Source organism: Gopherus evgoodei, chromosome 21 (assembly GCF_007399415.2).
Source record: "Gopherus evgoodei ecotype Sinaloan lineage chromosome 21, rGopEvg1_v1.p, whole genome shotgun sequence".
NCBI lineage: Eukaryota > Metazoa > Chordata > Testudines > Testudinidae > Gopherus > Gopherus evgoodei.
This window is the reverse complement of record NC_044342.1, coordinates 568,895-580,393: the sequence shown is the minus strand read 5'-3', so window position 1 is coordinate 580,393 and position 11,499 is coordinate 568,895. Positions and strand designations below refer to the sequence as shown.

At 60.4% G+C, this 11,499-nt stretch overlaps 1 protein-coding gene across 3 annotated transcripts in view; it reads left to right on the top strand.

The window, feature by feature from the left end:
* Positions 1-1,717: 1,717 nt before the first annotated feature.
* The window catches only part of ADCY4 (adenylate cyclase 4), a 31,680-nt gene continuing 21,898 nt past the window's right edge, over positions 1,718-11,499 (top strand). For all 3 annotated transcript variants that reach the window (XM_030539765.1, XM_030539766.1, XM_030539764.1), the window contains exons 1-10: positions 1,718-1,924; positions 2,882-3,079; positions 4,323-4,484; positions 4,886-5,035; positions 6,436-6,578; positions 6,781-6,892; positions 8,530-8,657; positions 8,794-8,952; positions 9,579-9,711; positions 10,475-10,657. In XM_030539765.1, coding sequence (XP_030395625.1) covers positions 1,769-1,924; positions 2,882-3,079; positions 4,323-4,484; positions 4,886-5,035; positions 6,436-6,578; positions 6,781-6,892; positions 8,530-8,657; positions 8,794-8,952; positions 9,579-9,711; positions 10,475-10,657 — 1,524 coding nt within the window. In that variant the 5' untranslated portion in view covers positions 1,718-1,768. The remainder of the gene's footprint in view (positions 1,925-2,881; positions 3,080-4,322; positions 4,485-4,885; positions 5,036-6,435; positions 6,579-6,780; positions 6,893-8,529; positions 8,658-8,793; positions 8,953-9,578; positions 9,712-10,474; positions 10,658-11,499) is intronic.

Sequence of the window (11,499 nt, the reverse complement as noted above, 5' to 3'; positions counted from 1 at the left end):
GGGCTGGGATGGGGGTGTAATCCTCGTGGGGATGTCTCCTTAAATAAGGGGGCTGGGGGCCCTGTCCCTGTGCACCCCCAAACTTAACCCCACCCCCCACCTGGGCAGCCTCCCGAGGAGGCAGAGAAGGGCCCAACGGTCTCCATTGTGCAGGTGAGGAAACTGAGGCATGGGGAGCGGAGCTGGGAACCGAAGCCAGGTCACTGCCTTCTAACCACTGAGCCATCCTGCCTCTTAGACGGACAGATAGATAAAGGGGCGCGTATAGCGAAAATGGGGATAGATGCCTGTCTCCTAGGGCTTCAGAGAGAGACATAGTGGGGCAAAGGCTGAGCAGGGGGAGCCCAGGGCTGGGCTATCAGGGGGCTGCAGGTCGAGAGTGAGGGGCACAGGCAGGGCTGGAGGGGCACGGCTGGGGTAGCAGGGGCTGCAGGTCGGGAGTGAGGGGCACCTGCAGGGTTGGGCTATCAGGGGGCTGCAGGTCAGGAGTGAGGGGCACCGGCAGGGCTGGGGGGAGGGAGCCCAGGGCTGGGCTATCAGGGGGCTGTAGGTCGGGAGTGAGGGGCACCGGCTGGGCTGGGCTATCAGGGGGCTGCGGGTCGGGAGTGAGGGGCACCGGCAGGGCTGGAGGGGAGGGAGCCCAGGGCTGGGCTATCAGGGGGCTGTAGGTCGGGAGTGAGGGGCACCGGCAGGGCTGTGGGGAGGGAGACTAGGGCTGGGCTATCAGGGGGCTGCAGGTCGGGAGTGAGGGGCACCGGCAGGGCTGGGGGGGAGGGAGCCCAGGGCTGGGCTATCAGAGGGCTGCGAGTCGGGAGTGAGGGGCACCGGCAGGGCTGTGGGGAGGGAGCCCAGGGCTGGGCTATCAGGGGGCTGCAGGTCGGGAGTGAGGGGCACCGGCAGGGCTGTGGGGAGGGAGACCAGGGCTGGGCTGGGACGTGTGGGGTTTAGGCTGCGGGTCAGGCTTGACATGAACTTTCTCTTTCCTTCCCCAGCCTGATGAAGAGCCCCTCCCCCTCGCCGAATCTCCTGAAGATCCCCCACTTCTGCGCCCCCAAAATTCCCTAGGAGGGGACCCTCCCCCTGGCCTTCAGGACTTTCCGAGTAGTCCCTAAAGGGGACATTGGCCCCCGGAGAGAGGGAGGGGAGCCAGTTAACCCTTTTACGCCCGGGCGGGGCAGCCGGGGAAGGGGTGAAGAGGGGGGGACCCCAAAGGGGATCCCCGAGGGAGGCAAAGGGGGTGGGGGAACCCAAGAGGGAGGGAAGGGCCAGTTAAGGGGTGATCCCTCAGGGGATGTGAAGGAGGGTCCCTGAGCAGCAGTGAGGGTGGGGTGTCCCAGAGGGTTATCTGGGGTGTCCCAGAGGGGTGCCTGGGGGTGCCCGTGGGCTGAGGAAGGGGGGTCCCTGAGCAGCAGTGAGGGTGGGGTGTCCCAGAGGGGTATCTGGGGTGTCCCAGAGGGGTGCCTGGGGGTGCCCGTGGGCTGGGGAAGGGGGGTCCCTGAGCAGCAGTGAGGGTGGGGTGTCCTAGAGGGGTATCTGGGGTGTCCCAGAGGGGTGTCTTGGGGTGCCCGTGGGCTGGGGAAGGGGGGTCCCCAAGCAGCAGTGAAGGTGGGGTGTCCCAGAGGGGTATTTGGGGGTGCCTGTGGGCTGGGGAAGGGGGGGTCCCCGAGGAGCAGTGAGGGTGGGGTGTCCCAGAGAGGTGTCTTGGGTGTCCCAGAGGGGTGTCTGGGGGTGCCCGTGGACTGGGGAAGGGAAGCTCCCCCGGGACAGGATGGGGTGTCGCCGGCGCCCCCCGGCCCAGCGGGAAGCCCTGTTCTATGAGACGTACTACAGCCTGAGCCAGCTCTACCCACTGCTGCTGCTGCTGCTGCTCATCGTGCTGGGCACCTGCCTGGCCCTGCTCACCCTCCACCTGGCCAGCGGGCGGGTGTGAGCGCCCGGGGAGGGGCTGGGGGGCTGCTGTGTGGGGAGGGGCCTGGAGAGCTGGGGTGCTGGTGTGTGGGGAGGGCACTGGGAGAGGAGGGGCCTGGAGAGCTGGGGGCTGGTGTGTGGGGAGGGCACTGAGAGAGGAGGGGCCCAGGGGGTGCTGGGGGGCTGGCTGTGGGGAGGGCTCTGTGGGGGAGGGAGCAGGAAGAGGGGCACTGGGAAAGGATGGGGGCACTGCCCCCTACTGACCCATAGTGCAATCTACTGCCAGGGGTCTTATGACAGCTACTGGGCCCCATTCATGCCCCCCTCCCTTTTGCTGCCCCCTGGGACATGTTGCTCCTGCCCCCTCCACTTTCATGCCCACTGCCCCCTCCCTCCAGCTACCCCAATCCATCCCACACTGTCCCCACCCCACAACCCCTCCCCTCTATCCTCTTCCCCCACTGCCCCCACCATGTTCTCTCGGATCCACTCCCAGCCCCCTCCCACCAACCCTTTCTCCAATCTAAGCCCCAGTGGTCCCCTGGCCCCACACCCCCTCACCCCATCCCCCGCTGTCCCTAACCCCCAACCCATCCCAACACTGTCCCCTGCCCACGACCCATCTCCCTGCTGTCCCCAGACCTCTGAGCCATCCTCCATAATCCCCATCCCTCCTGCCCAACTCCCCCATGCCCTGACCCCCAACCACACCTCCCGCCCCAGCCCATCCTCTGAGCTTGTGGAGGCCGGGAGAGGCAGAGGATGAGGGGGACTCGGGGAGAGGGAGCCAGATGACCTTCTCAGGCTCTTTACACCTGGCCAGCCCCCAGAGAGCTTCAGCAGCTCCCCAAAGAGCTCAGAGATCAACAGCGCCACCCAGTGGCCAAAGGCTGCAGCTGCGCACCCTGCGGCTCGGTGCCTCAAGGGGCGTTGCGGTGACCGGACATTCACTCCCCCGTGTTTCGGATCCCAGGAATTCTCCTCCCACCTGAGCTTCCTCATCACCCTGTTCGTGGCCCTGGCTGTTTTCTCCCTCATCCTCATCCTGGTCTGCATCGAGAGCGTCTTCCAGGAGTGCACACGGGTCTTCTCGGCCGTCATCTGGGCTTGTCTCCTAGCCATGGGCTACATCTTTGTCTTCACCAGCGGGGTGGTCAGTGCCTGGGACCAGGTGAGACCTGCAGGCGGCTCTACTGTATAATGGGCACTAGGGGGCAGCAGAGGGTGGGGGTGGGGAAGGGGCGGCTGTACTGTATAATGGGCACTAGGGGGCAGCAGAGGGTGGGGGGCGGGGCGGCTGTACTGTACAATGGGCACTAGGGGGCAGCAGAGGGTGGGGGTGGGGAAGGGGCGGCTGTACTGTATAATGGGCACTAGGGGGCAGCAGAGGGTGGGGGTGGGGAAGGGGCGGCTGTACTGTATAATGGGCACTAGGGGCAGCAGAGGGTGGGGGTGAGGGAGGGGCAGCTGTACTGTATAATGGGCACTAGGGGGCAGCAGAGGGTGGGGGTGAGGGAGGGGCGGCTGTACTGTATAATGGGCACTAGGGGGCAGCAGAGGGTGGGGAAGGGGCGGCTGTACTGTATAATGGGCACTAGGGGGCAGCAGAGGGTGGGGGTGGGGAAGGGGCGGCTATACTGTATAATGGGCACTAGGGGGCAGCAGAGGGGGGTGGGGAGGGGCGGCTGTACTGTATAATGGGCACTAGGGGGCAGCAGAGGGTGGGGGTGGGGAAGGGGCGGCTGTACTGTATAATGGGCACTAGGGGACAGCACAGGGTGGGGGCGGGGAAGGGGCGGCTGTACTGTACAATGGGCACTGGGGGCAGCAGAGGGTGGGGGGGGCCGAGGCAGCTGTACTGTATAATGGGCACTAGGGGGCAGCAGAGGGTGGGGGTGAGGGAAGGGGCGGCTGTACTGTATAATGGGCACTAGGGGGCAGCAGAGGGTGGGGGGAAGAGGCAGCTGTACTGTATAATGGGCACTAGGGGGCAGCAGAGGGTGGGGGGAAGAGGCAGCTGTACTGTATAATGGGCACTAGGGGGCAGCAGAGGGTGGGGGCGGGGAAGGGGCGGCTGTACTGTATAATGGGCTCTAGGGGGCAGCACAGGGTGGGGGTGGGGAAAGGGCAGCTGTACTGTATAAGGGGCTCTAGGGGGCAGCACAGGGTGGGGGTGGGGAAAGGGCAGCTGTACTGTATAAGGGGCACTAGGGGGCAGCACAGGGTGGGGGTGGGGAAGGGGCAGCTGTACTGTATAAGGGGCACTAGGGAGCAGCACAGGGTGGGGGTGGGGAAAGGGCAGCTGTACTGTATAAGGGGCACTAGGGGGCAGCACAGGGTGGGGGTGGGCTAGGGGCCGTTATATGGAAATAATTCTCCATGCTGAGTGCTGCCTGGCCTTACTCCCCTTCTAGGTCTCATTCTTCCTCTTCATCATCATCACCGTGTACACCATGCTGCCGGTGCGCATGTGGGATGCCGTGGTCGCTGGCCTTGCCTCCTCCCTCTCCCACATCGTTGTTTTGGGGGTCTATCTGTCAGCCGGGCGGGGGTCCCGGGCTGACTTGGCTGTGCAGGTGAGAGCCCCCTACCTGCTGCCCCCTGGGGTCCTTTGTTCCCCCACAGCAACACCTTCCCTCTCTGCCCTGCTGCCCCCTTGCCTCGATTCTCTTCGCTGCCCCCTGCTGACCCTTAGCCCTGTTCCTACCCACCCCGTGTCCGATTGATGTCCTGCATTTCCGAGAACCTCCCTTGTCTCCCTCCTCCAGCTTCCCTGTCTCCCCATATTGACCCCTTTCTCTAGCTGTGTCTCATCTCCTATCCCCCCCAGTTGTCCTGTAGAGGCTGCCCCCCAATCCATCGCCTCTCTCATCTGTCCACCCCCAGTTGCCACATAGATTCCCCAGTGCCATCTTCCTTTTAATGCCCCCCCTGAGCTCCATCTCATCCTCCTCTCTACCCCCCGCCCCCCCCACAGCTGCTGGCCAACGCAGTGATCTTCATCTGTGGCAACCTGGTGGGAGCCTATCACAAGCACCTGATGGAGGTGGCTTTGCAGGAGACCTTCCAGGAGACCTTCAAACTCATCCAGTCCCGAGTCAAGCTGGAGTCTGAGAAACGGCACCAGGTGAGGAGGGGGACACCTGGATATTTGTCCATTTGTCTCACCTCCGCATACCCACTCTGTCCTTCCATCCATCTGATTTCCACATAACCCCTCCATTCATCCATCTGCCAAACAGCCTGTCCATCATTCCCCTTCAGCCATCCCATCTCCAGATTAATAGATTCATACCTTGCAAGACCAGAAGTGACCATCTTGCCAGAGACCTGCCCCCAAACAATTCCTAGAGCAGATCACAGAAAAAATAATCCCATCTTGATCTAAAAGTTGTCACTGACAGAAGTGCACCATGTCCCTTGGTCAGTTGTTAATTACTCTTACCTTTTAAAATTTACACCTTATTTCCAGTCTGAATTTATCTAGCTTCAACATTGGCTCATAGAATATCAGAGTTGGAAGGGACCTCAGGAGGTATCTAGTCCAACCTCTGCTCCAAGCAGGACCAATTCCCAGACAGATCTTTACCCCAGTTCCCTAAATGGCCCCCTCAAGAATTGAACTCACAACTTTGGGTTTAGCAGGCCAATGCTCAAACCACTGAGCTATCCCCCTCCTCCCCTTTGTTAGGCCTTTATCTGCTAGTCTGAAGAGTCTGTTATTCAGTGTTTGTTCCCCGTGTAGGTACTGACAGACTGTAACCGTTTCACCCCGAACCTTCTCTTTGTTAAAAACAATCGTTTGAGCTCCTTGCGTCTATCACTCAAAGGCAGGTTTTCCAACCTTCGAATCATTCCTGTGGCTCTTCTCTGAGGCCTCTCTGACTTGTCACCATCCTTCTTGAATGGTGGGCATCAGAACTGGACACGGGATCCCAGGAACGGGAGCACCAGGGCCAAATCCCGAGGTAAAATAACCTGCCAACTCCTACTCGAGATTCCCGTTTACGCACCCCAGGGTCGCATTAGCTCTTTTGGCCACAGGGTGGCACTGGAAGTTCATGTTCAGCTGACTATCCACCACAACCCCGAAATCCTTCTCAGAGTCAAATCTGTGCATCCGTACGTCCAGCGTCCATACACTGCTCTTCTTCCCCACCTCCATCCATGCACCCACCCACCCATCGCTTTCCTTCTGTCCATCCATAACCATTCACACCTTTCTATCTAACCTCCATACGCAGCCCTCCCTTCCTCCCTCCTCCAGCCCATACACATCCCTCCATCCCCATATCCACTCACCCGCCCTCCCTCCCCATCCCCATGCTCATTTGTCCATCCACCCATACCTTTCCTTCCCTTCCTCCCACCCATTTCATCCATCCATCCATATACACACCCATCTATCCATCCAACCCCATCCACATATCCATCCATCCCCATAAACACCCACCCATCCATCCATCCATCCGTCCCCACCCACTCCAGTGCCTCTCACTCACTCTTTACACCCTCCCTGCCCCCCAGGAGCACCTCCTTCTCTCCATCCTGCCCGCTTACATCGCCATGGAGATGAAGGCCGAGATCATCGAGCGGCTGCGGGACGGGGGGCGGCAGGAAAGTGCAAACAATTTCCACAACCTCTACGTCAAGCACCACAAGAACGTCAGGTACCGAACCCCCATCCACTCCTCATGCCGCAAGGGGGCAGCAGGGGGGGTGAGTGTTTTAAACCCATGATCCCCCTTTATAAGCAACCCATTTCCTGAGGGCTGCCAGGGCGGTGGAGCAGGATTGGGGGTGTCTCCCTGACTCTCACCCCTGCACCCAGGACCTTGATGCTGTCTCCCCTCTTCCTAACCGCCCCCACAGCATCCTGTACGCCGACATCGTGGGGTTCACAAGGCTGGCCAGCGAGTGCTCCCCGAAAGAGCTGGTCTTGATGCTCAATGAGCTTTTTGGCAAGTTTGACCAGATTGCCAAGGTAAGACAGCCGGATCTTCCCTCTTCCCACCCCCAAATAAACCCTCTCCAGCCTCCCAGAAGCTCCCTACATCTCTGCACCCCTCATCAGGAGGCCCCTGCCCCTGGCACCTCCCTGGGACCCCTCCACCCCACTGGGGACCCCCTGCTGCATCCTGTGGGACCCCCAGCACTTCCAGAGACACCCACCGAACTCCCCAGGGATCCAACTCCTACACCATCCCAGAAATCAGCCCCCTTCTGTGCCATCTCTATCTCCTTTCACTTCACAGGGTGCTCTGGCACCCCCATGGGAAGCCTTCTGCTCTCTTCTGCGAGGAGGAGATGGGGACTCCTACCTTACAGAGACCCACTGTCTCAGACTGAGACCCTTTAGGGACCCTATGCCCCCTCCAGCCCAAAGACTTCCTACTTTCTCCTGGGGGCCTTCAGGGGACCCCCTCTCCCCTGCCTGAAGTCCAGATCTCCAAGGATCGGCCAGAGGTCTCAGGAGGGAGGGATTTCATATCTCTGTCATAGACGCATAGCTCTGAAGACCAGAAAGAACCATTGTGATCATCTAGTCTGACCTCCTGCACATCTCTGTAGTGGCTCAGAGCCCTCCCATCTCTGGACATTAGAGATATTGCTAGTAGTTGACATGGAGGAGGCCGTGTGCCATCGGACGCAACCTCGTCAGACCATCCCCTCCAGAAACTTATCCAGCTCAGTCTTGAAGCCAGTTAGGTTTCTTTTGCCCCACTGCTCCCCTTAGGAGGCTGTTCCAGAACTTCTCTCCTCAGATAGTGAGAAACCTTCATCTAATTTGAAGCCTAACTTTGTTGATGGACAGTTTAGATCCATTTGTTCTTGTGTCAACTTTGGTCCTGAATGTCAATAACACCTGTCCCTCACCTGGCGTTTCTCTCTCTCTCCCGTGAGCACTGGCGGAGCAGACTAGCAACCCAACATGAGCTCCCAGTGCAATGCTGGGGCAAAATGGGCAAACACGATCCTTGGACATATAGAGGCAGAGCGGCGAGCGGGGGAATGGAGGTGATTTTGCCTCACTGGGGAGAGCGTTACTGGGACACCCCATCCAGTTCTGGTGCTGCCTCTTACAAAGGACATTGGGACCTTGGAGCAAGGGTAGAAAAGAGCCACAAAAATAATTTGGGGGCTGGAGAAAATGTGTGAGACTTAAAGAGCTTATTCTGTTGAGCTTGTCAAGAAGACTGAGAGATGTGTGAGGAGCTCTCTGGGGAGAAAATGCTGGGCATTAAAAGTCTGTTTAATCTAGCAGAGAAGGAACAAGAACCCATGGCTGGAAGTTAATGATGGAGAAATTCAAATTGGAAATAAGATCTGAATTTCTAAGAGTGGAGGTGAATAACCAATGGAACAAATTCCCAAGGGAGGTGGTGAGGGGCTTCCCCATATCTTGAAGGCTTCAGATCGAGGCTGGAGGTCACTCTGTTTTGGCCAAACCCAAGTGATTGGGTCACTACAGGGGGAACTGAGTGAAAATTCCTGGGTATACACGAGGTCAGACTGGGTTATCCTGTGGTCGCTTCTCGCCTTGAACTCTGAATACGGGAGAAGAGGAGCAGAATGGCCTTGCCACGAAGGACAGATCCTCTCTTCCCTCTCTCTCTCTAGGACAATGAGTGCATGCGTATCAAGATCTTGGGTGACTGCTACTACTGTGTCTCGGGCCTGCCGGTCTCGCTCCCCAACCACGCGCGCAACTGTGTCAAGATGGGTCTGGACATGTGCCAGGCTATCAAGTGAGTGCGGAGGGCTGCCAAGGGAGATCCACACCTCTGGGAGAACTCAACGCAGGTGGCCCAGCCTTGGGTTGCCATGACGGGCTTCAGAGCCCGCTCTAATGGACTGCGTCCCCCACCTCTTGTCCTCCCCCAGGAAACTACGGGATGCCACTGGTGTGGACATCAACATGCGGGTTGGGGTGCACTCGGGGAATGTGCTGTGCGGGGTCATAGGGCTCCAGAAGTGGCAGTACGATGTCTGGTCCCACGATGTGACGCTGGCTAACCACATGGAGGCTGGAGGAGTGCCAGGGTGAGAGACGGGCGTGGGGGTGCACCCAATGGTGCATGATGCACCTCGTGTGTTTGTGTGTGTTGTGCCACCACTGGATGGTGCATGGAGGTACTCCATAGAGCATGTGCATGTATTTGTGTTTAATGCTGCCCCTTATGGCGAACAGAGGAACTGCATATCTGTGTATGTTGTGTTGTGCTGCCACCTTATGAGGAATGGAGAAAGTCCATGTAGTGTCTTGTGTTATGTTGTGCTGACACCTAATGGTTCCTGGAGGAACGATATCCATGTGGCACTGCCCCCAAGTGGCACATGGAGAAATTATGTGCCTTTGTGCTTCTGCCCTCTCTTGGTGATGGAAGGACTATCCTGTGTCTCTGCAGGGGGGGAGGGTGCTGCCCCCTGCAGGGGAAAGAAGGAATTATGCCTGGAATTTTCAAAGCCTTCCCATGAGAAATGGAGCATCAGCTTGGAACATCACAGCCTGCGTGTGTGTGTGGAGGGATGCCCCCTACTGGTGCACAGAGGAATTGCACATTGGTGTGGCAGGCTGCCCCCTACTGGTGCACAGAGGAATTGCACAGTTGTGTGGTGGGCTGCCCCCTACTGGTGCATAAAGGAATTGCATGGCTTCTCTTCCACAGGAGGGTGCATATAACAGAGGCCACCTTGTCTCACCTGGGGGGGGTCTATGCTGTGGAGGAAACCTGTCGCTGGCAGCGTGACCCCTTCCTGAAGGAGAACAAAGTAAAGACTTTCCTGGTTATTGACCCCTGGGTAAGTTTATGGTGCCGACAGGACTCTTAACTGGTGCTGATGCAAAGGTTCAGCGTGCAAAGGGTTAATGGTGGTGGGGGAAAATGGGATGGGGGCCTTGCCTTTCCCCTCTAGGGGGTTCTGGTTCCCATCCAGCCCCTGGGATGGAGGATGGGCTGGCTCAGGGGGGCAGGGAATGGGACACTGGGCTTGTCCCCTCTAGGGGGCGCTGGTTGCCATCCAGCCCCTAGGATGGAGGATGGGCTGGCTCAAGGGGTCAGGGAATGGGACACCGGGTCTGTCCCCTCTAGAGGGCGCTGGTTCCCATCCAGCCCCTAGGATGGAGGATGGGCTGGCTCAAGGGGTCAGGGAATGGGACACTGGGCCTGTCCCCTCTAGAGGGCGCTGGTTGCCATCCAGCCCCTAGGATGGAGGATGGGCTGGCTCAAGGGGTCAGGGAATGGGACACCGGGCCTGTCCCCTCTAGAGGGCGCTGGTTCCCATCCAGCCCCTAGGATGGAGGATGGGCTGGCTCAAGGGGTCAGGGAATGGGACACTGGGCCTGTCCCCTCTAGAGGGCGCTGGTTCCCATCCAGCCTCTAGGATGGAGGATGGGCTGGCTCAAGGGGGCAGGGAATGGGACACCAGGCCTGTCCCCTCTAGAGGGTGTTGGTTCCCATCTGGGCCCCAGATGGGGACTGGTTGGTTCAAGGGGGGCAGGAAACGGGACAGGGGGTGAGCGTCTCGCTCTCTCTGGCTCTTCTGTTGTTCTCCACGGCACCAGGTGGGAGCAGAAAGCTGCAACAACACCCTGTCCCCAGTGCCCGGGGAGGGCCCGAAGATGAGGGCGTCGGTTCGTATGACCCGCTACTTGGAGTCCTGGGGGGCCGCCAAGCCCTTTGCCAACCTCAAGCACCTCGACACCATCCCAGCTGATCAGCCAGGATTCACCAGGAACAACCATTCGGTGTGTCCAGCAGGGGGAGACGTTTGACACAGAGTGAGCCCTGCTGAGCCCCCTCGGCACCCCAGCCCTATTCTCTGTGGCACGGCGCCCCCCGGCGAGCCCCTCGGTGCCACCCCTGCAGCACAGCGCCCCCCTGCCAAGCCCCCTCCTCACCCCAGCCCTACTCTCTGCAGCATGGTGCCCCCCTGCCAAGCCCCCTCCACACCCCAGCCCTATTCTCTACGGCTCGGCGCCCCCCGGCGAGCCCCTCGGTGCCACCCCCTGCAGCACGGCGCCCCCCTGCCGAGCCCCCTCCGCACACCAGCCCTACTCTCTGTGGCACAGTGCCCCCTGATGAGCCCCTTGGTGCCACCCCTGCAGCACAGCGCCCCCCTGCCAAGCCCCCTCCTCACCCCAGCCCTACTCTCTGCAGCACAGCGCCCCCCTGCCAAGCCCCCTCGGCACCCCAGCCCTATTCTCTGCGGCACGGCGCCCCCCAGCGAGCCCCTCGGTGCCACCCCCTGCAGCACAGCGCCCCCCTGCCAAGCCCCCTCCTCACCCCAGCCCTATTCTCTATGGCACGGCGCCCCCTGGCGAGCCCCCCGGTGCCACCCCCTGCAGCACGGCGCCCCACTGCCAAGCCCCCTCCGCACCCCAGCCCTATTCTCTACGGCACGGCGCCCCCTGGCGAGCCTCTCGGTGCCACCCCCTGCAGCGCGGCGCCCCCTGGCGAGCCTCTCGGTGCCACCCCCTGCAGCACGGCGCCCCCTTGCCAAGCCCCCTCCTCACCCCAGCCCTATTCTCTGCGGCAAGGTGCCCCCCGGCGAGCCCCTCGGTGCAACCCCCTGCAGCACAGCGCCCCC